This window comes from Rutilus rutilus (assembly GCF_951802725.1).
Source record: "Rutilus rutilus genome assembly, chromosome: 13".
In the NCBI taxonomy this organism is placed as follows: Eukaryota; Metazoa; Chordata; class Actinopteri; order Cypriniformes; family Leuciscidae; genus Rutilus; species Rutilus rutilus.
In genome coordinates, this window is record NC_140218.1 from 24,497,490 (window position 1) to 24,524,721 (window position 27,232).

The window sequence follows — 27,232 nt, forward strand, 5'->3', positions numbered from 1 at the left end:
CAATTCTAGAGAAACGTTTTGAGTTTCCTCTCACATGCATAAGTCAACTCATAAATTGGTCATAAAGAGCATTTATATGATAGCAACAGCTAGAACATGTGTTTGGCAGGGTGCTAAGGGTGTTTGGCAGTTTTTTTATATATATTGACAGGAACATATTGACTTTGAAAGCAGGGCCTCAAAATGCTTCTGGCTTTTTAGGTTTTAAGCAGGAGGTGTCAGAAAATTTACCACAGAGATAACTGGCTTATGGCGGCCAAGCCATAAGTTATGTTGCTTTTAGATTCAATGATGTCGACTCTTCCTATATCAGTGTGATGAAGAATTCACCAAGCGCTTAATTGTTCACAAACTTGTACAGAACGTGAACTGGGATTTGACCATTGTGAGAGGTTAGTTTTACTCTACTGATGTACCCTACTCCGTGTTGTTGCAGACGTAATTCTACTCTAGAGGAACCGCAGGTTTAGACATCACTTGCAGTTGGCTGAGGAAATAAAAGTTCCACAAGGGGGGTTTTGCAGCAAAGCAATAGAGAAACTAGTTTTGGTTCACCAAAGAACCTTTCAGACAACAGTTCTTAAAGCTTTTAATGTTGTTCATATGTCTGTGTGGTATTTTTAATATGCTTTAAGAAAAACCAAGTCAACAAGTCAACACCATTGACTTTTCAATGTTGAAAAAGTATTTTCTCCTTAAAACTGCAGTAAAAAAAAAAAAAAAAAAAAAAAAAAAAACCGGTTTGAAATCGCTGCCGTTTCTGATGTCATAAATTACCTTGTAAACAATCACGTCAACGTTCAGGCTGGTTAGCGTCATAGTCTCAAGAGAAGCCAGGTTATCCTGGTATATTTTTTTATGTTGATATGAAAAATCAGGTACATTTAGCAGTATAGCAGGTTATTAATGTATATGATGTTGGCTATATAATGATGTTATGATGAACTAGCCTATATGTTCTAGTTGTTCAAAGCGTTTTTCAAGGATGCCGATTTTTAGCAGGCAGCTGACTGACTCTGAGATGGCAAACATGATCATGGTTTGTCTAACATTAGCAACCCATTATTAGCTGTTTGATAATGTAGTCAAGCAAAATGCTAATCATATTAATTACCGTTATGTGTCCGACGTTGTAGAGAGCGATACATTGACTTGTAGAAGAGCCCATACGAGTGAGTGGAGGCGGGGCTCATTTGCATATGTATGGCTCAACGTATACTAAATGAAGCAAGGGATTAGTTACATTCAAGCTATTTTAAGGCATGAATAAAAAAAAATTCCACAGGAAAACTGTTTAAATATGTCATTTTGGTGATCAAAAATTCATTTTAAGGGATATAATTATTGACTACAGGGGACTTTAAAAGAACGTTTCTTAGTGTGAACAACATTTAAAAAATCTTATGAACCTTTTTCCACTATAAAGAACATGTGGAATGGACGTTCCATGAATGCTAAAAGTTCTTCATGGACATCAAGAACCTTTATTTATGTAGTGTGTAGCTACCATCATTGGGATTACGACTGAATTCCTTGAAGTCAGAATGTCCCTAAAAGTAACAATGATGCATTGCCAAGGGACTTTGATTGACCTGGGAGAACCGTCCTAACTCTATCTTATGAGAACAAGTTGGCCATTTCAAATGAGCTCGTACGATTTTATTTTTACGAAAACATTTTTTCCGACAACATCCACCCCTAAACCTAACTGCTGAATGGGGCGTAAGGAGATTGCACAACTTCATAGTAATTCAACACTAATTTGCCAAAACATAAAACAAATTGTTATGAAAGTGTTGGCTAAACAAGTGCCACCATTTTCCAGACACGCACCACAAGTTGTGGAGAAACTGGTGCTAAATGGTTCATATGGCCTGCACACACTGACATACGGACAGAAGAGTGTCAGTCAGTAATTGAAGAAATTGGGAGAATGAAAATGAACCAGAATGAAAAGAATGCAAACATCACTGCTCAAAGAGAGGGAAACAACAACATGCGTAAGGACAAATCAGTCCAATTATTTATCTACACAGCCTCTGGGTATGTTCTCTGATATTGCCGGTCTTGATTTTAAATTGCTCCAGGACACGAATACCACAAAACAGAGCGCTCATATTTAACACAGATTTAATTTATTACATCAGTCTCTGTGTAAAGCATGATATTCTTTGATATAAGCAACCACTTTTCACATTGGATATGTCTGCTGACAGCAAAATGAATACATTTCTGCAGCACCTAGTAGTAGTAGAAGTAAACATATATTTAAATTTATACCTAAATATTTTAATACCAAGGACAACACACAAAAAATAAAATAATACATTTGACTAATTATGTTCTGTATTCATTCCAAAATATATGAATATTAGTGTAATGTATTGTATTAATTATTTTATTTATAGGCTACAGTAAGCAGATGGTTCAATTTCAGGTAACAAAATATGAAGTCCAACACTAAATTGAAGAAGAAAAAAAAAAAACACCATTACAGAAGAAATGTATTAAAGGTTTAATAAACAGAAAATCATCAATAAAGAGCATCAATGTGGAATGTGATCTTTGTCTCACACAAAAACACACTGGACACAAACAAACACACAACTGAATAAGATTAGTGAATTATTAAAGTTTCTTCTTGAAACATTTTGAGAGTATGGGAACATCATTACAACTCTTTACTGGTCAACAAGAAAACGGGGAAACTGATTACAATGACCTCCGACCCGGTTAACTGAAGCAGTCCATACTAGCTTTGGCACGCTCCATCTCATGAAGGAAGTTATAGAACTGGGGTAAAGTCAGCTCTAATGTGGAGAGACACAAAAATGACAACAAATGTATCCTGAAAATGCTGAATCAAGTACAGTATAACAATTAATTTGAAGTAAACTCACCCATGTACACATTTTCTGTTGTGTTTCCTTTTCTGATCACCAGTTTCAGCTGTGAGAAGAAAAAAGTTGAATGAATCACAAGCCTTATTCATTAAATATTAAATATTCACTTCAATATGTGGGGCTCTTCCCCCAATGTGGATAGGAATTTAAAAAAAAATGTATATATTGTTTGTATACTAGGGTAGGTATGTTCTACACTAATCAAGTCAATCCCTGAATACTGAATTAATTTCTAATCATTTTAAATAACCAGCTAATATTCATTAAGAATATAGATAAACTTTATTTAGCTGTAACTGTCTAGATTGGTGTTTTTTCAAGACATGTAATGTTTTAAACACTACATTTGTGCAGGGAAATTAACTTTAAAGACGATCTACATTTCCCATTTTCATTCACGGGGATAACATGGAAAATGAGCCATGCTTTAGTGGAGGATTTCGGGGACCTGGTGGAAAACAAAAACACTTTTAACATGAAAATGACATGGAATTACCACTATAACCAGTAGATGGCTGCAGAAGACCACATTAGCTCATTTGTCATTTCCACTCCCTTTTATAGTTTTGTGTTTTACTTTGATGATTATAACAAATTTTAGAAATGTATTGCACTGAAGTATAGAGTATAGTAAGAGTAGGAAGTCACAAATTCTCATTTATGAAAGGCCAAATTTTACAGTGGATGGGAAACTGTCTTGAATTGTTCCCGCATCATATTACGTAAACTGCATTTATGACAAAGAACTACACAGATGCAGATAAATGCACACACACATCATCCTCTGGTTCTGACGCTGGCTTTGTGCTGCTGCGGATTGAAGAACTCACCGAACAACGCAGACTAAAATACGGGGAGGAGCCGAACCCTGCCGCCGGTTTCATAAGAGTTTTAAAGGGGAGGTGATCACGAATTAGTGTAGCCTACATATTACGGATATTACATTTGGCTGCTTCTGGAAATACAACCACTGAAGAATACAAATGAAAAACAACATACTTGACTGGCAAACAAAGAAAGAATTTCACATTTTTAGCCTTGTATTGTTGACAATGACTAATGATGGGTTGGGGATCGTTTCCTTGGACAAGTGTGACTCAAGTTGTACAGAAACTTTGTGGAAATCCCCATAAGGTTGAGTGTTTCCATGCAGCTTATAAAAATGTATGTGCTGCCAATGATAATGATTCGGCTATTGTGATTGAATCTGCCAGTGGCGGACTTTCAAAAGAATACAGAGAACTGCTTATCAGTGGCTCTGTTTACATTCCTGATTGGGGCACACTGCTTCAGTGGTGTGCAGAAAGGCTATAGGCAAACTATAGGCAAGTTGTCTGCTGCTGTAGCTGAGGCTGATATAAATCCACCAGATGACAGAGAGTGTTTTAATTGTGGTCAGCAGGGCCCTTTAGCCCGTAACTGTAAATGCCCACTCAGAAGGTGTAAAAAAAGAAAGAAAATGTGACAGAAATTTCTGGTGTTAATGTGGGTTTGAAAGCAGATCAGTGAGAAGAGCTAAAAAATAAGGTCAAAAGATTGAAGTCTTAAAGGGGTCATGACCTGCATTGTTTTATTGTTTTATAATGTTGGTGTGCACTTATAATGTTAGTATGATTTTTACATCAAAAATGGTCATAATTTAGAAATAAAAGGCATTTTTCCTAGCCTGATTTTAGCAGGCACACACTGATTTGGCACATTCCACATCCTGTCGTTCTGGCAGATTGGCCTCAATATAAGCTGTTTTCAGACTACCTAGAAAGTTTTGAGCTCTGAAACGTACAGGATGTTTTTATAGTACAATGACCACTTATATGGAAGTAAAATAATGTCAAATGTTTTTGAAATAAAAAAGCCTGTTGAATTGCACTACTTGAAAAAAATAGGCATTGCATTAACCATGCTTGCATTTTAATGCATTGTATTTTTAGGGCTTGCATTTTTATGGGCTGAAATTCAACATGGTTGAATATTTAAGCTGTGAATATTTAAATTAAAAACATTTCAAACCCATTTTCATCATTAAAAATTCAATAATCCATATTCACCTTTCATATTTCACTTCCAAAATATTCAAACTGTTTAAAAATACAACCTATAATATTCAACAGGCAATTTTCGGTCCATTTTATTTCGCTTTGCAAATTCGCTTCCACAAATTCAGTGGTTCAAATTCGACAGTAAATTCAACATTGACATCCAGGAACTGCAGGAAAAGCAGTAGATTGCCGAGCATATTCTCCATCTGCTGTTAGTCGATCTCACCAGCAGGTGGTGCAAAAGCGCGTGTTGTTGACGAAGACCAGCGACAGTTAGAACAAGCCATTCATTCATAAAATGAAAATGATTATCTGTGTCAGTATATGCGGAAAAGATGATAAACACACAAAACCTGTGTTTATGTTTCATTCAATAACTTCATTGTTACTTTCCCTGTGTAGCCTACATGTTATCAGCTTTCTCTATGAACGGGATTATAATCGGTTTCCCTCAATACCTCATACTCAAGGATTCCCCTTTCGTTGAGACAAAACGCTTAATGTAGCTTAAAGGCAGGTTTTTTCCAAAAATTTTTTTTCCAAATTTGTTTAACCTTTCTTTATATACCAATACATAATTAAAATGTAAGTACTCTGAAAAAGAGAGTATAAAAATCGAGTGTCTGTAGTCCTCTCAGGGCGCAATAAACACAGCTACTTATTTCCATTCGGAAGGAATGAAATGATTGGCTGGGCGACTGTCACTCTCCCTCGCTACCATGGCTACCACCCCTGCCGCTACAGGAGCTGCCCACATGCGCGCGCCCGTTTGACTCGAGGAGGGGAAGAGGCACGGAAGCTAGGAAGAATCACAATAATGGCAGAGAAAGAGCAGTCAAAATTCCCGCATATACAGTCAGCAAAGGCAAACAAGGCAAAAAAAGGAACTAGTAAGGTAGAAAGGTAGGCTACTTGTCTACTGTAACGTTAGTCCTCATCAGAGCCAACAGTGCTTTCATCGTGGAAACTCTTACATGCAAAACACTGTATATGTTATGAATCTTACACGAAATTCACCTTCATCACAGTGTAACTGATGGTAATGGGAAACCGTGTATCAATGGAACCTGTTTTTAGCTTTGCCTTATGTTACTAGCTCGTTACCGAATCCAACTCAATATATTTTAAAGTTTACCAGTATCGATATGCTAGCTTGATAGTGAGTACTAACAGCTATGTTAGTTGTTTATATTCATAATGATAAAGTTAGGTATTTTATTACTTGTGATTCTGACATGATGTCACTACATGCACTGCGCTCCTCTCCGCTCGGCGCTGGCAAACGCGTCCTCCAGCTGAGCGGTCGGCATCGCGCGTTCATGTGTTTTGGGGGCGTGGCTTTGGAAGGAGCCCAGAAGGGAGGGGGTGGGAGTGAATGGAAATAAGTAGCTGTGTTTATTGCAGTCCTGAGAGGACTAGAGACACTCGATTTTTATACTCTCTTTTTCAGAGTACTTACATCTTAATTATGTATTGGTATATAAAGACAGTTTAAACAAATTTGGGGAAAAGTTTTTTAGAAAGATCCTGCCTACTCTGCCTTTAATGGACTAATACAGTGATATAAAAGAACAAACTCGCACCTTATTGGGGATGTAGGCTGTAGGCTACTATATAGGCTGTAGGCTACTATATAGGCTACAGGCAAGCAGGTGGACTCAGAATATGAACTTAACGCGCAAAGTTTCATGCTGAGCGTTTTGTGATATACTGGCATAAAATCAACACTTGATCAATTAATACTAACACTTTCTCTTCTATTCTCTCTCTCTGTCTCTCTATATATATAGTATGCCTACGTATATTGCATTAGCTTAAACTGGGAATAGTCAGAGCACTTGCATATTGTTGTCCTCCTATTGTTAGTTTAACTGTAAATCGCTTTGGATAAAAGCGTCTGCTAAATGACTAAATGTAAAATTGGCTTGACATTGGACATTCGCACATTTAGGGACCGTCTCTAACTTCAATAGCAAACTTACATTTATTTGAATAAATATCAAAAATCCAAAGGGTGAGCATTATGCCTGACACTACATGAACACTTTACAGTTGGTTTTATGACTGTAAGTCGTTCTATTCAAATGCTTTCGAAGTTAGAAACGTGTATACCAAAGTCGTATACACCTTAGAGACGGTCCCTAAATGTGCGAATGTCCAACGTCAAGCCAACTTTGTGCCAGTCTATCACTGGGAAACGCTCAGCATTAAGCTTTGCGCGTTATTCCGAGTCCATCTGTTTGCCTGCAAGTTTGGTCTTTTATATCACTGTAATTAGTCAATTAAGCTACGTTAAGCGTTTTATATGTCCAGCAGGGGAGTCCTTAAGTATTGAGGGAAACCCTAATAGCCTGCATGCAGAACATCGCCACAATATAAAGCTAAGGCAACTAAACAACCAAGAGAAATATATGTCAACCTCAAAAATGTAACATTGGATCTGTACATCCGCATCGGGGAATAACATTAATCTCGTTCACGGTAGAGAAAGATGCATGTAGGCTACACAGGAAAAGTAACCGTGAAAGACACTGAATTTAACATAAAACAGCCGTCATAATAATCACAAATACACTTACATTGCTGTAAATGAGTTTTATGAATGAATGGCTTGTTCTAACTGTTGCTGGTCTTCATCAACAACACGCGCTTTTGCACCACCTGGTGGTGGGGATGACTAACAGCAGATGGAGAGTATGCTCGGCAATCTACTGCTTTTCCTGCAGTTTCTGGATGTCAATGTTGAATTTACTGTCGAATTTGAACCACTGAATTTGTGGAAGCGAATTTGCAAAGCGAAATAAAATGGACCGAAAATTGCCTGTTGAATATTATAGGTTGTATTTTTAAACAGTTTGAATATTTTGGAAGTGAAATATGAAAGGTAAATATGGATTATTGAATTTTTAATAATGAAAATGGGTTTGAAATGTTTTTAATTGAAATATTCACAGCTTAAATATTCAACCATGTTGAATTTCAGCCCATAAAAATGCAAGCCCTAAAAATACAATGCATTAAAATGCAAGCATGGTTAATGCAATGCCTATTTTTTTCAAGTAGTGCAATTCAACAGGCTTTTTTATTTCAAAAACATTTGACATTATTTTACTTCCATACACTTATGTCAAAAGATCAAGTGATTTTTGATTTCTTCGACCCCTTTAAGGAAATCCTTTTGAAGGAAAGATCTATAATAATATTTTTTTATAAGTGAATGGATAAATACAGGTTGATGAAAAATGACAGACAATGACTCCAACAAATGTTGCAAAAATATATAAAAAATTATGTTTATTTGAAAATGCATGTAATTTCTGGCAAAGATGTCTTAAGCTGGGCTAGAGTCAAAAGATAGTAGATAAAGTCTGATGTTACAAGTTTATGGAAATCCAGTTTACCAGTTCTGAATGCCTCAGAGTCTCTCTCATTCAAAGTCAGATAATGCTATCTGAGCCTGTGTCATAAGTGATAATAAGCTATTTACAGTAAAGAACTGTGTTTCAGTTGAAAATCATACGGAGATGTTAAAAGAAATCATGCTACAGGCAGTTCAGATTTTATACATTTAGAGGGCAATTTTTATGTAAATATTTTATAAGTAAAACTGAATGACTTTAAAGAAGTCTTTAGAAACAATAATACAGACCTTAAACGATAGAAGTGACATTTTGGACTAGTTTATTTTAGGACCAGTAACCCTGTCTCCTTTTAAGCCTGGAACACAGCAAGCCGACGGTCGTCGGGCAGTTTTTGTGCGTCGGCCGACTAAGTTTTCTCAGTGTGTTCCGCACCGTAGGTTGAAATTGGTCCTTGTCGGCTTTTTTTCGGCCGATTCGACATGTTGAATCGACGTCGGGCCGTCGGTGAAAGGGGGAACTCTGATTGGCTGTTCAGCTTAATGAACGAGTCGAATAATAGCACGCACTGCTTTGTTTACGGTTTGTGTATTTACAGCCGGCAGTGTCGGTTTCCCTTTTTGAATTACGAATATAGACGAATATATCTGCAGAAATAGACAGTTGTCTAATTTACACGCAGACGCAGAACGCGCATTCTAGCTAACAGTCGGCAGTACTTCTCTCGGTGTGTTCAAGTGCAGCTTTTTAGCCTGACATGAGGCGACAACACAGTCGGCTTTCATCAGCGCTAGTTCGTCGGCGTCGGCTTGGTGTGTTCCAGGCTTTAGTCTCCACCATGATACAGGGCCAATGGCTCCGGCTACAGATGTACAGTATCAGTACACTGAATGGATGGTTGTGATAACTAAACTCACTGAGTACAATCTCAGCAGTGCTAGGTTGCTGCTGACTGACTAATTTTCTTCGATGTGTTGGCGACTAGAAACACAGATCTGTGACCTGGAAGGTCACAACGTGCCTAAATCCAGGGTCTGAGTTTCAGTCGCACAATCGATGGAGATATGCTTCAGTCTTTCTGTCCATGTGTGGAAAATGTGTGTTTATCTATTTCTTAGCCAATCAGAATCATTCAACCTGAAGCAATGATGTAGCTCAGACCTTGGTCAAGGGTATAATTGCTGTGATCTTTGTAACTTTAAGCAGGGCGGCCTACGAACTCCTTGTGAGTCTTGAAGCTGACTTCTGCGGATGAAACTGCAAACTATCTTCAGTAAAAAATTTCTTTCATTTATTATAATTCTGACTCTTGTCTTAAATTGACTATACTTTTAACTCCTGGTCTTAAATAATCATTTATGGTCCTTGGGTCATTAACTGTAAATCCCCTAACAGTAGAGAGAGTTCAGGAGAAAGTGAGTCAATTGTTTGATAACTAACAGCTGTTTAGTTATCTCAGTGACAGGTGGATATAAGCCACTGGCTAAAGGCACCCACACACTACTACAAGATAATCGGGCTGATTTTGGGCCCAATTCTCCCCTTCTGACAATCCTAGGTAAAGTCCAAATTATCTTGATGGTTCAAAAGATTATCTTATCAGATTTCCCTGTGGTGTGAGATGTGTTAAGAGTGATTGAATCTGTTCGGAAGAATGTCAGAGCTGCACTGATCTCAAATCAGATCAGCAAATCAGCATGCGCCTTCCCCACACACAACAGGATAGAAAGGGTTCCCCACACACAACAGGATTTCTGATCGTAAATATTCAGCATGTTGAATACTATACAAACGCGCACGCACTCTGTAGATTGTCATGTGGAACGAAACGATACCAAATCAGAAAGTGAGCTGACAGAAGAATAACACGATTTTTTTTTTTTTTACGAAATTGAGCGGAGCTGAGTGTGGAGTTGAAAAGCTGCCTTTTCTGTTTATTATTTAATGAGATTTAAAATAAAGTTTGTGAAAGTTCTTTTGCTTCCCCAACGACTCCTACCATTGACCAGAAAAGTATTGCACATACATAACATTTTTGAGGAAATCTGTCAACTCCATCTCCCCAAAATCTGAAGACTGACACTGACTTTCAGCAACTAGCGTCAATTTCTCCAGACAGTAAAAAAATCTGGGCAAAATTTGGGTTGCATATTCCAGCCTTTAATCTGTTTGAACCATTAAGTAAAGGTTAAATGCACCTTAAAATCAATCTATCTGTGAATATTTGCTCTGACTTTCAAAAAATGTAAGAGGTTTACCTGTAGAAAAATGTTTCCAGTCTTTTGCAGCTCACTTGTTCCAACAGTAACTGCAAAAGATTATGCGTTGAAATTATTCACATATTATTTATATTCTTATTTGCATTGGAAATTATATAGATTTAAATACAAATGTTTATTGATTGCTTACCACCAAATTTCCACTCCATATCAACAAGCTGGTTGACCATTAGTGTCTGTCCCACAGCTAGCCTGGACAAAACAGGGTAGTGGACTCTCCACTGAAATAAATGGAAGATGTAGACACACTGAATCTTAGTCATACCCATCCACAACTGCAGGGAAACAACAGAAGCACCAAAATAACTCACCCATGATGGCTTAATGTTAAAGGAGAACTCCGGTCAATTTTAACATTGAGCTCATTTTTTTGTACATTTGGAGTGCTGTCAATACATAGAACAACGACAAAAATCGGTGCTGCCAACACCGAGTTATTCTATTTTTAAAATTTGCGCCCTGTTGACTTCAATGGGGCAATGTTGAATGTCGAAGCCCACAGTAGTCGATTGTCGAGTTCTCCACTGTTGCTTAGTTACCTATGATCACGCGCGTGAACTCGACAATCGACTACTATGGACTTTGACCGAAAACAGGAAGTAAATACAGGTATGAGCGCTGGCTGAATTAACTTAATTTTTATTAATATCTTACACATCTACTGCAGTCAGATTCACCCGTGTTCACTCTGAAGGAATCACTCACATTTTCTGTGCACTTGTAATGACACATCAAGGATGTTAAGAGGCTAAAAGCAGGTTTAAACATTGCCCCATTGAAGTCAACAGGGTGCAAATTTAAAAAATAGAATAACTCGGTGTAGGCAACACCGATTTTTGTCGTTGTTCTATGTATTGACAGCACTCCAAATGTACAAAAAAATTAGCTCAATGTTAAAATTGACCGGAGTTCTCCTTTAAGTCATACCTGGTCAGAGAAATGACTGGCCTTTTCTTCATTTAGTCCTGTGATTAAGCAATAGATCACACTGTTAAATATTGACAAATGGGAAATATAATCAAACATGTACAGATGGCAGTGAGGAAAGATCGATTTGTACCTAATGAGAGCAAGTCCACCTTCACCTGTTCAGCTGTTAGGTTTCTTTTTAAAGCACCTGAGAAGGGAGGAAGACATTAACATTGTTTCTATATTCACATTCTATCTCTGTTCCAAAGCCTAGTGAACTAAATAGGCAGCATTCTAACGGATATGGACCTTGATAGCATACCAATGTGAATCTATGTATCAGTCAAATTACTTATATGTAATGCCTTAAAATGCTGCCTACGTAGACAGCTCACTATAGGCTTTTTAAAACGCAGCCTATACATTTTTGTACGTCTTTCTGATGCATAGTATTCTACACTACCACTTTGATTATTTCCCCCCATCAGAATGATTAGTAATTTGACACAATTGTCTTAATTTAATGTCTAAAAGCACAGGCAGCAGGATAGTCATCGCATGCAAATGTAGCAGCACACCAATGCATACTGATTGGTAGAGTCGGGCAGTCTGCATGTGACATTAGGTCCAGATTCCCAAGGGCAATTTGCAACAAGGGCTATTTGCATATGTTAGGATCCTCTAGACGCATAATGCAGCAATTTGGTGTGAAATACAGTGAACAATCACTCACTGTGATTAAGATCATAGCATTCACTGTTTAAATTAGTGCTGGGGTCAGGCTAAGCGTCTACATTAGATGTTATCACCAGCAGAAGGGGAGCGCATTATTCAACAGTGGAAATTCAGATTAAGGTGCTCGATCTGTTCAAGCTGAGGGTCCTGAATGTTTTACCATGAGGTAGGAGGAGTACACTCTTCATCAGAGCCCTCAGTGGCCCTGCACTCATCCCATTCTCTCCAGCAAACTCTGTCAGCTGATGCAAGAACCTCTCGGACTGAAGAGGAAAAAGACAAATATTTAACTTTTACTTGGGTGCGATTTATAAATCCTCTTAAAGGGATAGTTCTCCCAAAAATGATCATTATGTCATCATTTACTGACCATCATGTTGTTCCAAACCTGTATGACTTTCTTTCTTCTGCTGAACACAAAATAAGATATTTTTAAGAATGTCGGTAACCAAACGGCCTCATTGACAGATAAAGAAGAAAGAAATTCATACAGGTTTGGAACAACTTGAGGGTGAGTAAATGAAGACAGAATGTTCATTTTTTGGGTGAAGTATCCCTTTAACTACAAATAGAATCATTTCACACACAGGTTATCACAAATGTTCACATAATCAATCTTTTGCTATACTCATGTATTTGGCAGACACTTTTACCCAAATCGGCATTTGACATTTGATCCTTTCTTGCATTTCCTGGCAATGATTTAACAGAGAAATAACTTTTCAGAGATGTAATCTGGGAGTGTTGCCTCACCTCTTTGGGTTCTAGAAGGAACTGGTACAAGATCTCTGTCAGACTCACGAACTGCTGCAGGGAAGTAAAGTTATTGGCCTTGAATGTAGGTTACATTGGTGTATTATCTACTATCTAGGTGAAAAGCTGAAATAAAGGTATATCCGTAAACACAGTAAGTACAGCAAGTAGCGTGTAGAAACATGCAGATAAATGCACACTACCAATCAAATGTTTGGACACATCTTGACTTCAATTCACTTTAAGCAGAACTGAACACCAGGCTCGTGTTTGCTGCTTTTCCATTACTGTTCATCTTGTTCAACTCACCCATTTAAAAACATTACAATATTAGCTAAATATTAGCACACACACACACACAAAACCTAGGCCTATATATCAAGCATGATGTATTTAGATATTTTAACATCATAAGTCGAGTGTGTTCAAACTTTACTGGTAGTGTAATGTATGTTTGCTGTTGATTGTTGCATACAACTCTTTAGCAGCGGTCGAATACATATTAGAAAAAAAGGCATAATTGTGTCTATGCTACTTATAAAAAGAAGTCAAGCAAGTCACAGCAATCCAAAAATGAGTGTCTTTTATCAACGGTATGATATCGTATAATTGTGATCGTGTCGAAATACGCTAAATACAAAAATATACGGTAATTCATTTTAAATAGTTGCCTTGGAGTTTAGTAAGTTACGCGTAAAATGCATTACATCACTAAAGGAGCTCAGGTTATTCATGCTAATGCTAAGTGTTATGGTAGGATATCATCACGTGACAACAACACATTATACACGCATGTATATAGCCTAACACATATATGTATTAAGCGAGACATTAGGTGACTTATTTCTGAAGGCGCGATGATCGATAGACCCGTTTATTTAAATCCAGTTTAATTATTCACAAAATCTGTTGATCACCAATACATTAAACTCATTATTTGGGATTATAAATTAACACTTTCCGTTCCCAGCATAGCCTACTGAACTCCTACCTGTTCACTGAATTTATTCAGATTCTGAAAGTCAGTGCTGACATTGTCGGGTAAAGTATCATTCGTGAAATGCAACTGCAACATTGTTTCCTTGCAGCTCCGCTGTTCATACACTCAACTGTCACATCTGTTTCTACACTTCCGCTGTTCAGGCCAACGATTTAACGCAGCACTTTCGCCATTCTCAGACTTGCGCGCCCTGAGCACGTGTAGTCATAAATGTTTGTAGTTCAATGATAATGATGAAGATTTTGTGTGCGTTAATTAAACGATCATAGTGACAAAATACGTAAATATTATTTTCTTTAAAGTAACTGATTATTATTTCGTCTCATTCGGGCTATATAAAATATGTGCCATGATATTAACCCTTAAATGGGCAGCAGCATAAAATACCTCAGTAAATTAATGTATTTCTATTTTCCAAAACATCAGGTCTCACATAATAACATTTCGTGTTTTTATTAAAAATATTGCTTATATTTTCATCGTATAGTTTGTATATCATATGTAAAAAAAAAAAAAAAAAAAAAATAGGCTATCAATATTACTGATAATGCAATGCCATAAACTATGAACAGGACAGCTCTTGCGGGACCATGGTTTTATACCAAGTCACTTGACCTGAGTTTTTACAGGGTCCAATTTTTAAATATTTTTCTCAGAAATTGGGCACATTCATTGTTTGTTCATTGTCAGTTGCTCCCCTCCATGCTCTAAAATATATGTAAGCTATAACAACACATAATATAATATTATACTATGGTCAACATACAAAGTAGATATTTAATAAGTTCCAACATTATGAATATGCAATGTCATAAAAAATATGTTTCAAACAATCCAATAAAAAAACAACGTGCATATTTTATTTGCACAGAATAGAATCTTACAGCACACGTGCATGGCAAACCTATCTCATCCAATCCCGAGAAAGGGTTAAACAGTAGGAGGTAAAAGTAGCTTTTATTCAGTGGGAGTGCGATTCGAGACCCGGGAAAAGTCACGCCTGAGTGTAGAGGCAAAAGACCGAGCGGACCTTGTGAACGAGACTCCATTTACATATTCACCCTAAGGGTCTATAGGCGTGTGTACCTGCAAAGATTAGTGTGACATACCTTGGTACCTTGGCAGTGGACAGTGGACTACTATAACTGCACATTCAGCCTCTACTCTCAAGCGTTTTTCAATAACACTTCTCCAGAGACAGGTAAGTTTCATGCCTCTTCTGCATGGAGCGCTAGTGCGCGTTCTCGGGGAGAGTTCAAGTGCAGCATGACCGCACATGTCTGATGATATAGACTTGCTCAAACTTAGTTTTATATTACTTACTTTAACCAACAGATCTATATGTAACTAGAATGTTGAATTTCGTTCTGTTAAACCTTGAAATAGTGTGTGGTTGTCGAGCGTGCATGGCTGAGGCGTGCTGGAAGCTTGTCTTATTGGAGATTATGTAAGTGGCGTGCGGAAGATTCTGAGATTTATTCCTCATTATCCTACATTGCCGGTTTGAGGTATTAGGTGTTTTGTGCGCATTTCCCAGTTAATTTCTATTTGTTAGACTTATAAGGGAATTTCTTATTCAAAGTTTCCACGTTGTCAAGAAATCCAGATGTTTAGTGAAGATGCAGTGTAGCCTACAGAAAGTGGGCTTTCCTCACAGATTAAAATAGTAGATGGCAAAAGTAATTGAAGCCCATATTCTAAATTTGTCACCGTTTTCCCCTAGAAAGAAACCAACTAACTTTGCGAATAAGTAGATAAACGAAGTAAAATAAATTCTGTAAGCCATTTTAGAAACCGGTTTATTTCATTGACGTCAAGACGTTTAGTTACAGCGTCACGGGGGTTAAAGGATTAGTTCACTTTAAAAAAAAAGTGTCCATTATTAATTAGGCTATGTTGCAAAAGTGAGATTTTGTCACAACAGTAACAAAACAGTAACCCTACTGTAAAACCCTACTGTTAAACCCTAACAGTAACCCTACTGTTGTGACAAAATCTCACTTTTTTCCATAATTAATAATGGACACATTTTTTATAGCCTACTTCAACGTAAATTCCTCACTTAGGCCTATGGAAATGTATTTAAATTTAATCGAAAATGAAAGTTCGTTTCAACTTTATTTTACAGTAGCCTACGTACTTACAATGTACTTAGGCTACTTAAGAAAATTCTGGGTAGGCTAATATAAGATAACTACGTCAGGGATTAATGTTAGGTTTAGGTGTAGGTTCAGGGTTAGTACCTAGTTACTACCTAGTTATTGTAATGAGTACATAGTATGCCCATGGGGAACAGGACTGTAAAAAAAAAAAAGTGTTACCGAAAGTTCGATTTACATACCCGAACTTTATGATTTTCTTTCTTCTGTGGAACACGTAATGATATGTTAGTCAGTTAGGGACTGAATGACAAACTCTGTCATCGTTCACTTTTATTGCACCTTTTTTTCTGTAGAAGGAAAGTGAATGCTAAATGAGGCTGTCATTCTCATTTTTGGGTCCGCACAAGAAAGATAATCACATACTAGAATTGGACCGACATGAGAGTGAGTAGGCTAAAGCAAAGAACGACATAATTTTCATTTTTGGGTGATCTATTCCTTTAAAGCAATAGAAATGTGAGCGCGTGTAATAGTGCAGGTGAATTCCGCAGCGGGGTGAAAGTGAGTTGAGTCGAGCGTGCAACTAACTGAGCGAGGGTAACGTGCTAATTGTCGATGGTAGACTGTACGGCGGAGCGCGCGCTCAATGCCCGCGGGGCCTCTCGAAGGAATGCCGCGCCGTCACTATGGTTTTGCGCTGCTGCATAAAAATGACTCAGACTTCAATCAAAACTCTAGTAACAATGAGACTGCACACTGAACTAAGAACGATACGGCCAGTTCGAATTACGTGTCACTCTCTCGGCTTTTATTGATGTCCCAAACTTAAGTCGTTCATTCATAACTCGCTTTATTTTCTGTCAGCTCACAGCTGCATTCACGTTGGAAGAAACTAGCGATGTCCAATTTGTGACCAAACCGTTGTTTTGAATCCTCTTCCAAGTGCATGTTTTTTAATGCATGTTAAAATCTATTTTGACCTCATCATTTTAATTAAATGGCCGGTTTTACAGACAAGGCTCAAGCGTAGTACCAGACTAAAATGCTTGTTTGAGCCGTCTTAACTGAAAGAAACTTGCTGTGACATATCTTAAAACATGTCAGTGCCATTGTTTTGTCTCAAGATGCACACCAGTAATGTTTTTTTTTCTTCTAAGGCACATTTATAAAAGTTACTTAAATATCCTAATGGAACTAAGGCCTGGCTTAGTCTAAGCCTTGTCTGTGAAATCGGGCCTAAATGTCTTAAAGGTTGTCACCAGAGAGAAGTCTGACACTTTCAACAAGAGGTCCAGTTAAAGGTTGTATCAGCGATTTCAGGCCCAAACATAAATGATCACATTCATCTAATCTTTCCTAACGATCCGCTAGCTGCCCGCCCCATAAGCATGCCGTCAAAAAAACGAAACTCAAAAACTCTGTAGGCAGCCTAGGCTCTGAGATCTGCACACAAAAACAGTTGGTTGCACCACCACTCAAAACCAAAATAAATAGTGTTCCAACCAATCACCGACAGGGGTGGGTGTTGTGAGGTTTTGCGCGGCTGCACGCGAAAACCTCACAACACCCCCACCCGTCGGTTTTTTGACGGCATGCTTATGGGGCGGGCAGCTAGCGGATCGTTAGGAAAGATTAGATGAATGTGATCATTTATGTTTTGGCCTGAAATCGCTGATACAACCTTTAACTGGACCTCTTGTTGAAAGTGTCAGACTTCTCTCTGGTGACATGTGCAGGACTTATCCAATCATTTAGTCCGCTTAAACCCCACCCCTCATCTGCCTCCATTGTTGTGTGCAATGCAATACATATCTCAAAAACCAATCAACAACAGATACATTGAGTCCCCGTAATAATTTTTTTTCTTTTTCGATAATTCTGAATGTACGTCACAATATGGAAAAAGAGATCTGTTGCTTCTGCACTTTTATCGCAACTTTTTAGTGATTTGTTCACTCATCGGATTGAAGCAAACTATTCGAAATGACCACATTTTTAGACTTCCCTAAACTTACAGTACTTGAGGAAACTTTTTTATTATTATTTATTATTATTCATAATAGAATCTAAAACATAGACAAACACACACACATACACAAACACAAAAAAAACTGCATTAATTCATAAACCGTGCTCACATTAAGTTCAGTCCACGATCTCTGTCATTCATACAGACCTTTGATGTGGCCTCTTATTGTATTCAATCTCATTCACCTTCACAGGTTTTCTCAGTTCTCCCACTGGGCTGTGGAGGGAGTATGTGTGTTTATAGGACCCATAAGGAAAATGAACGCATTGTCACTTAAATAATGGACTTGAAATGAGATCCATAGAAGATAGGAAGTAAATGCCTTTATTTGTGCAAGTACTTGCATGTGCTTGTCTGCAGACTTAATCACTATGCCATTTAGCCATTGCTTGTAGGAGGCACCTGGATGCCCTGTCTGTGTCCTGTTTGGCTTGTCACTTTCTCCAGATGCAGTGTGCATGTCTGATACAGGCTGTGATCATGGCCTTAGCCAGCGGACCTCTGTAATTTTTTTATATTAAAAAATAAAATTTCAAGCTCTCTGAATGATTAACTAGCCGTTTAAACAACTTCATATGAGTGTTTGCAATTCACGTCGCTGCGAGAAGCTAGAACATTTAATGGGGCTTGAGAGCGTGTTGCAAGTGAGGCCGCGATTGCAGTATCCCATCCGTGTTGCCAGATCCACCTATTAGTCTTTTGGGGCTCATTCCCATTTATTGTGACACTTTAGAAAGTTAATAAAGTGAGAAGTTGCATGTTAGGGTTAGTGATATATTAATCTTATTTCCAAAACACAAGCTTTTAATTTATTTCGGATGATTATTATTATTATTTTCTTCTTCTTGTTTTTCGTAGCAATATCTGGCAACATTGTACTGCCGACATTTCATTGTAATTGCTGACAGGAAGATAACACATTCTGTAAGTCAAAACGCAATGACCATCGTGATTATCTGTAAGAAATTTACAACACTATCAAAAACAATAGCATAATACAGATCTGTATGTTACAGAATGAAATATCCAAAATACAAGCGTAATTCTGTTTTTCTGACGCTGGACTTTTATTTTAAAAGTTTAAAAGTTTTTTATTTTAAATAATAAATAATTTAATAAGAAGGCTTATATTGACCTATTCATATTTTGTTTACATCTACCTTCTTTGCTATTTAAAAAAAAAAACGTTTTCACAGGTAAATCAATAACAATTACAATTTTGACAATATTTCAAGTGTAATTTATAAGATTTGTTGTATTTTGAAATCCAATCTTTCTTTGTAAAAGGCATTAAGTTAATCATACTGATTTCAGAGTTAAGGATTCATTACAATCACTATAATAACATATTAGCTGATAATTCAATATACCTTATTTTTAGACAAAACATGCATGTTTTGGTCGTGACGGCACATTTTCGGTAGTGACAGTAATGTATTGGTAGCAACCACATCACATTACAGAATTTTAACTCTCATAATAAAACCCTACTAAAACATACTAAGATACTAATGATTTGAAATCCTCGGAACCGCGGAAAACCTCCCAATTGAAAGTACCCAATAAATGATATATATATATATATATATATATATATATATATATATATATATATATATTAAGCTTACTGATATTTTAAATATTATTGTGGGATTCAATAATAGAAGGATCTTTGTAAACATCTAAGATTTGAATACTTAAATGCTTTTTAAATGTGTTTTTTGGTTGTGGGACAGCAGTTTGCACCAATTGTGTAGAATGGCCCATATAGGTCAAATTCCTAAAAAGAAACAAAAAAGAAAAAAGGGTCGCAGCTTAATGTCCATGGGAAAATGTGGGTCCAATGGCCTAACCAGCTGAGAACCACTGCATTAGAGCACAGACAAAGTTATTATTACTTGTTCATATAGAAATGTTTATTATGGAAATATATGACAGTAATCAGTGTTGTTACATAACAAATTTTGATGCAATAAAGAAGGTCTAATTTAACAGCGTTTATCCTCCAAAACAGACAGAACAGAGAGAGTGTAGAATGGCAAAAAGGTTTTGGCAAAATACGTTAGATGTAATTCTTTAAAAAAAAGCCTAAATTGAACGATCAGGAAGAGCAACTGTGATATAGACTATAGAAAAAAACTGCCTTCCAAAGCGATGGGAAAAAGTTATGAGTTATAATGACAGAAATACATTCACTACCCTCGGCCTCAGGGTGTAACATGAACAACAGCTGTGATCTGAAAGTATGAATGAGTAATGACTGTTGTGTTAACAGGCTGAATGTTTCTAACTTGTGGGATTTTTTGAACTACAGAAGAACATAAATAATGATACTAAACATTAAAGTATTAAAGGGATTGTTTACCCAAAAATAAAAATTATGTCATCATTTCCTCACCTTCATGTCGTTCCTAACCTAGTTGACTTTCTTTCTTAGGTGAAATTTAAAAACGAATTTAAAATTAATTAAAAAAAGAATTAAAGAAATAAAAAATCACTGGCTCAATTCACCCTTCGCAGGGACTTTGATTGACAGGCGATCTGACCAATCATAATCGGCCATCTGCCGATTCCGCCATTTTGTCCGACAAAGCAGTCAGGAGAGTTAGTAGTTTAAAGGATTAGTTCAATTTAAAATGAAAATTAGCCCATGATTTACTCACCCTCAAGCCATCCTAGGTGTATATGACTTTCTTCTTTCAGACGAATACAATCGGAGTTATATAAAAAAAAATATCCTGGCTCTTGGATTGCAACCAAGAGATTGAAGCTCAAAACCGTGCATCCATCCATCGTAAATGAACTCCAAACGGCTCTTATGGGTTAATAAAGGCCTGATGAAGCAAAACGATGAGTTTGTGTAAGAAAAATATTCATATTTAACACGTTACAAAGTAAAATTCTAGCTGAAAAACGGTTCCGCGGTTGAAACAACATTCCTTCTGATGTTCATTTATGTTTATTTGATGCTGTAAATTAACTAGAAGGAAGAGATGATCGGTTCACGAGCAGCTTTACCTGAGACGCTAGAGCGATCTGTTACGACACATTAATGAGCCACAAAGCGGTATTTATTGTTTAAATTTCTTTAAAAAAAGAAACTTTGTTTCATATCAAAAGTAACCTAGTCTGTCCTGTCTGTCAGCGCGTTGTCTGTGTCCTCTTTGCTCTGCTATGTATTTTTCACGGCGTGAGAGCGGCATGGCTTGTCGGACATAGTAACAGTAACTAAAGGGGGCGGGTCTTTGCGAACGGTCAATTCTCAAATTTTTTTTCTTTTAAAACAATAAGTTAAGATCTCTGCACTCTTAGAAAAGTCCATAAAAATTGCGGCCAATGTACTTTCTTTTACGGGTAATCTGTGTTTGTTCCTGTTTTGAGTGGGTATAAGTTGGTTTCGGTTTGTTTCCATGGTTATTCATTGATTTATGACTTTCATGTCATTAATTAGTTTCTGTGTATTTAACCCCTGTATTTTGTTTAGTTCACTTGTCCGTTATCTTCACGTTATACTGGTTGTTCTGTTCCTGTCTTAAGTCTAAGGCCCAATCCCAATTCTATTTTATACCCCTTCGCCTACCCCTAACCCTTCGCCTACCCCTTACCCTTGCCCCTTGAAACAGAGTGGCAAGGCGTAGGGGTGAAAATATTCCCCTAAGAAATGGGACACCACTACTACACCATTACACGTCATTATACGTCGTTGCTAGCGCCTACGTCACAGGAGATGCGCCAATGTTTATCACAAACTTCCAAGATGCCGTCGTCAGCTGTAGTCTTGCGTGAGTTACAGCAGAGAATGTCTAATAGGAAGAGAATTGGCTGGACTTCTGGACTGACTGCAGTAACACGTCTCTGTCCATGCGGGGGCGCTCGCAGGCGAGTGCAGATTGAATGGAGGTCTATGGCGAAATACCCCTCAAAATCCACTTTTCTCAGGATATAATTTTTTGTCTAGTAATTTGAATGTTGTATTCGAAAGGAGATGCAAAGAAATTACACACTGCTGGTGCTGGGTGTTAGATTTTTTAGAGTCACTTATTTGCTTTAAAAAGTCTTTTAAAATGTCAATGACGTCAGAATGCTGACGTCATTAGCAGAATGCTAGCATGTTTTGGGCAACAACAACTCAACCTGTAAGAAATCGAAAGGACATAACTCGGTCATTCAACTTTCGACCTATAACCCATGTTGAACTTGCAAAACCTACAATAAAATCTGAGATTTCTCAACGGCAATCGGGTGAAAGAGACACATTTAGCCGCCTAGCCCCATTGACTCCCATTCAGTCTGCACTCGCCCGCGATCACCTCCAGTGGAATTCTAATGGAACTGCAACCAAGATCGATACAATGGGGCTAATAGGAAGTGCCAAGGCTCTCCGTAGACGGGCTCTGGTTACAGCGATTTTTTTGCATTTTTTTTCTGAAGTTCGCAGAAAACAACGGAGATGACGATATCTTCGACGCCTAATGCTGCGTTCACACCAAACGCGAATAGAGCGTCTGGCGCGAGTGATTTCAATGTTAAGACGCGTTTACGCGCGTCTGGAGGTCTTAAGGCGCGAATGAGGCGTTTAGCGTGGCGCGGTGGACGCGAATCCGCCTCATTCGCGCGTCCACTTCGCTTCAAACTTTTGCTTTTTACATGCGTCATATTGTTAACGAACTTTAGCGATTTTTTTGCAACCGTTTATTTGAATAACATGACCGTAAATATGAACACAAGATTGAATGTGACATAAAGAAAATGATTATTGGCAGTCATGTTGCCTCTGTAGCCGGTGTATGCAGGTACATTTCTCATACCCCTTCGTTTGAAGTGTGGTCCCGAAAATGTTTCGTTTCAAGGGCTATCTGGCCCTTCCCCTTACCCCTAACGTTACCCCTCCAACCAAAAGAGAATCGAGACAACCCTACCCTTCACGGGAACGCGCAAAACGGAGGGATAGGGCCAAGGGGTGAATTGGGATTGAGCCTAAGTATCTAACAAGTATCTTACTAATTGTAAGTATCTTACAATTCTCAAAGCCCCTAGTGGGCCCCGGCCCACCGGTTGAGAACTGCTGATCTAATGTCAGAGAAGAAGTTTCTGAGTGATCTGTCTTTTTTCCTTTGGCCAGCGAGGCCGTTCCTGAAAAATCTGTCTGTTCCATGTTGGCCAGCAAAGCCGTTCCTAAATAATCTGCCGTGGCCGTGGATTTATGGGCCTTCGTCAGCCACACTCTTTGCTCTGTCGGGCTTCCTTCTTTTCTCTGGCTTCACCTCAGTCCTCGGGCACACCGGCTATGCCTCAGTCCTTCGGCACCCTGGCTTTGTCTCGGCTGCTCGTCCCCATGTCTCTGCCTTGGTCTCCTGGACATTCTGTGTCGGCTCTTCGGCTCCGCCTGGGTCTCCACCGCCAGCAGCTCTGCCTCAGTCGGTAGTCCTCCTGGTTTCTACTGTGGGCCTATGTCCTGGTTGTCCTGCTGGGGGTTCCTCCCTGGTTCCTATATCCTTCAGCTCCTCCCTGGTCCTTGTGGCAATCTCTCTTGCTTGCTTTGCGTCCCCCACCGAAGCCCTCCCGCTCTTCTCTGTTGGGCTCATTTGTTCATTATTGTTGTCAATGAAGCGCAAGGACATGCATTCTTGATGGGGGGGATATGTTACGGGTAATGGACTACTTGCACAACTTCTTCCGCGTTCTAGTTAGTACATATCGGGAGTTTCCGGTTAGAGCGTTCAGCGCATCTACATACATGAGAATGCAGATTATATGTTTTATGGCTGCCAATTGATTAAAACAATGAATAATGATCTGTTTTAATTATCTTGAGCCTGCTGAAATGTTCCTATACATATATTTTCTTTCCAACTGTGCATTCTGAATAATAAATAGGCTAAATATATTTATTCACTAAGCTGCAGCAGTCCATGCTCGTCTTCTCATTAACAGTTTTTTTCTCTTTCTGACATTTCATACCGGTTGGGTTTACATTTTTAAATTAAATTGACTATTAAAAGGATTGCTTGTGTGCGCTGGTGTTTATTCCAGTCTTTTAAAATAGTTGAATGAATGAATGCTCGCGAGGTGCCTGTAACGATGTTAAATAGGCTAGGCTATTTAATCAATAACGTACACAGCGTAGAGGAGAATGACAGTCAACTACTTTGAATATTATAGCATTTTGGGCATAAACATGTAAATAGTGAAAAGATTGACATTGAAAAATGACACAGAATGATTAAAATATTTAATCCAAATAAATAAATGTTCGTGGTTCGTACTGATGTTATTCATCTGTTCTCATACACTTCAGCGTCGCGGTCACTAGTTCAGACGAACACTGACACCCTGTGGTGAAATAATGGTGTATTTTTAACAGCCGCTGCTTTCTCAGATTGGCTTGGGTTGTTCCGATCTGGGGTGCGTTTCCCGAAAGCATCGTTAACCAACTATGGTCGCAGGTTCTGTCGTTATCAGCATAGTTCAACGATTTGGTGTTTCCCGAAACCATCGTTCCAACGAACGTTCGCAAACAGCATCGCAAACTTGTGTGGTTGGAACGACAGCTCTCGAGCTGTGGTTAGAAGCATAGTTTCTAGTTTACATGAGATGTAGACTGAATAAATCCTTATCTTTAGCAAAATAAGCAAGCTGATATTCAGTACAACCCGTGTTATTTATTTAGAAAACATACAAATGTAATTTACGTCTTTTAGTTTGTCAAGAGATTTAAAGCACCCTTTTTGAAGACTGCGCATGTGTGAACGTGCTCTACTATGTAAGAACGAGCCAAATATTGAGTCTGGTAATAAAGCAAAAATTAGAAATGGTCTTCAGATGCCATGTCTGTAGCTTATATGACAAAATCTAGCGTTAATTCGATCTCAAACAGATTAATTCAAATAAGTTATTAGTCCACGCGTGCGAGACGTCATAAACCAACGTGGTTGAACGATACTTTGCGATATACGGTTTCGGGAAACAGTCGTGACTAGCTAGTTGATTTCTCCATCGATGCATCGTACTATGGTAGTTAAGCAGCGAGCTATATAGTTGTACGGGAAACACACCCCTGATCCGCTCATGTTCCGATAAGTTTTGAAAATTCTGCACATAGTAAACATCAGAATATACCTTTTCCTGTCAATAAAAATTGCCAAATTTTTAAATCTTATTGCGGACACTCATTTTAGGTGGCGTTTATTCAACTCATTGACCACAGTACATTGAAAGTAAACATAACCGGAAATAAGTGAGACATACCATTTCCAAACGAAAGTGCATCACGAAGCTCAGTGCAAGTGGTCCATTGTGTTTGTTCCTGTTTTGTGTGGGTTTTAGGCTACCTTTACACGAGGCCGGTTATTTTCATAAACAGACATTTCACCCTCTCCGTTTTTAGAAAAAGTGTTCGTTTACACAAACCCGTGTATATGCCGTCAAGAGCATGCCAAACCTGTAGGTGGCAGTGTAACGAGAAGCTCAAGCCCATGTTAGCCAATCAGAATCCCGAAAATATAGGTCGCACCTCTGACGCAGTGCAAGTTCTGTCGCATACTGTGACGTCGACTGCCTAAAACTCAGTTTTTCTCAGTTTACATGCAAACGTGCAAACAGAGTTTTCCAAAATCTCCTCTCTGGCTGGAGTTTTTAGAAAGAATCGTTTTCAGAGGCGAATTCTCCATTTGCGTGTAAACGAGGGGCACAACCGAAGGGAAATGTCTCCGTTTTTCAAAATAACCATGCACGTGTAAACGGGGCCTTAGTTAAGTTTCATTGCTTTCAGTTTGTTTCCATGGTTATTCATAGATTTACACCTGATGTTCATTTTGTTAATTAGTTTCTGTGTATTTAAGCCCTGTGTTTTGTTCAGTTAATTTGTCCATTATCTTCAAATTATAGCGGTTGTTCTGTTCGTGTCTTACTAAGTCTAAGTATCCTCAGAGTTTTGTTTTTGGCATCATTTATGTTAAATAAAAGCTACTGCCAGAGATAAGATCGAGTTGTTTTATTTTATTATTTTCAACAGCGCGTGTCACTATCTTTATATGAAATTGAATTATCTGTATTGATTATTTTACCTGTATTTTGAATTACGCATTGCATTGTGTTTTATGGTTAAAGGAAATGTCCATACATTTAACGGATAATGTTTACAAATTGCTTAAATGCGCATGCAGCCATATGCATTTTGCTATCGCTTTCGAATTAGCGGCAATTTGGGGTGGATATTGCTTGAGTGGTGGGTCCATTATTATTCTTAATGAAAAACACAACAACAAAACAGTACCATGACAAACTCGGTTATATTAAACAAAACGAATAAGCATGGCAATACACCATGCTGATAAATGAGTCCTGTTGCTGATCTGTGCTGCGACTCTTCGGCACAAACTGAATTGAGCAGACGTGTTCAGTTTTTAATTGCAGTGTCCGTTCTCTAACGACGGCAGGGGGCGGTGCCGCAATGGGAAAGTGATGTAATCGCGTGTGGCTGAACACCATAACATCGACTATTGCAGCAAGCCTAGTTTACATGGAACACATTGTGTCAGGGTGTGGTGCAGAAGAAGACAGGAAGGCAAAAAGGCTCCAATACAAACTTTTACTAAATAGCAATTCCAACGGGTATGTGCAGGCAGGATACACACACACTAGTACAACAAATAACAGACCAAGACTGAACTGAAGGAACTTAAATACAACACAGATTGATTATGATGATTGACACAGATAGATTATGATGATGAACTAGACACAGGTGATACAACTGAACTAATAATGACAGTGAAGAAGACACGTGAATGATGACAGGCAGACAAGTCCAATGAAAACAAACTAAACAGACCACAACTGTGACACATTGCTTTCACATTGATTTACTTTACCCAGTAAATGTTACCAACTGATCAAATCTGTATCAGAAAAGCTCAGCTAGACAAAACTGACAGTCAGTGAATTAAATGTTTTGAGTGAGTTAATACATTTTGCAAACATGCAACAAAGTTGTGATGTCCCATACTGTAAAACAGTTAGGACAGTTGCACTTACAGTTAAGACAGTTTCATTAAATGAGCCAAAGGGATTGAGAAAAACTGTTCCATTCAACAAAAGGGGTTGAGAGTGAGAGTAATCAAAT

At 38.1% G+C, this 27,232-nt stretch overlaps 2 protein-coding genes across 6 annotated transcripts in view; one reads left to right on the plus strand and one right to left on the minus strand.

Annotated features, from left to right (window-relative positions):
* Nucleotides 1-2,500: 2,500 nt before the first annotated feature.
* Nucleotides 2,501-14,159, minus strand: commd7 (COMM domain containing 7). Of its 2 annotated transcripts, none has more exons than XM_084429283.1 (9): nucleotides 13,969-14,159; nucleotides 12,978-13,031; nucleotides 12,385-12,487; nucleotides 11,641-11,697; nucleotides 11,508-11,545; nucleotides 10,711-10,801; nucleotides 10,560-10,609; nucleotides 2,901-2,949; nucleotides 2,501-2,810 (listed from the first exon to the last, which is right to left on the minus strand). In XM_084429283.1, exons 1-9 carry the CDS (start codon nucleotides 14,050-14,052, stop codon nucleotides 2,734-2,736), a joined length of 603 nt encoding a protein of 200 aa, XP_084285409.1. In that variant the 5' UTR covers nucleotides 14,053-14,159; the 3' UTR covers nucleotides 2,501-2,733. The 2 variants fall into 2 exon arrangements, with proteins under 2 accessions (XP_084285409.1, XP_084285410.1); XM_084429284.1 differs by having other exon boundaries at nucleotides 12,978-13,028; nucleotides 13,969-14,123.
* A 799-nt stretch (nucleotides 14,160-14,958) lies between these two features.
* dnmt3bb.1 (DNA (cytosine-5-)-methyltransferase 3 beta, duplicate b.1) overlaps nucleotides 14,959-27,232 on the plus strand; it is a 51,963-nt gene continuing 39,689 nt past the window's right edge. For all 4 annotated transcript variants that reach the window (XM_084429278.1, XM_084429279.1, XM_084429281.1 and 1 more), the window contains exon 1: nucleotides 14,959-15,178. The gene's annotated coding sequence lies outside the window, so the exon portion shown is untranslated. The remainder of the gene's footprint in view (nucleotides 15,179-27,232) is intronic.

Excerpts from the sequence above, each read along its gene's own strand:
- commd7 (XM_084429283.1), bottom strand. The coding sequence starts at position 14,052 with ATGTTGCAGTTGCATTTCACGAATGATACTTTACCCGACAATGTCAGC. Across the intron at positions 10,610-10,710 it reads TATGGAGTGGAAATTTGGTG|TTACTGTTGGAACAAGTGAG; the intron begins GTAAGCAATCAA and ends AATCTTTTGCAG. Across the intron at positions 2,950-10,559 it reads CTGGAAACATTTTTCTACAG|CTGAAACTGGTGATCAGAAA; the intron begins GTAAACCTCTTA and ends TTCTTCTCACAG.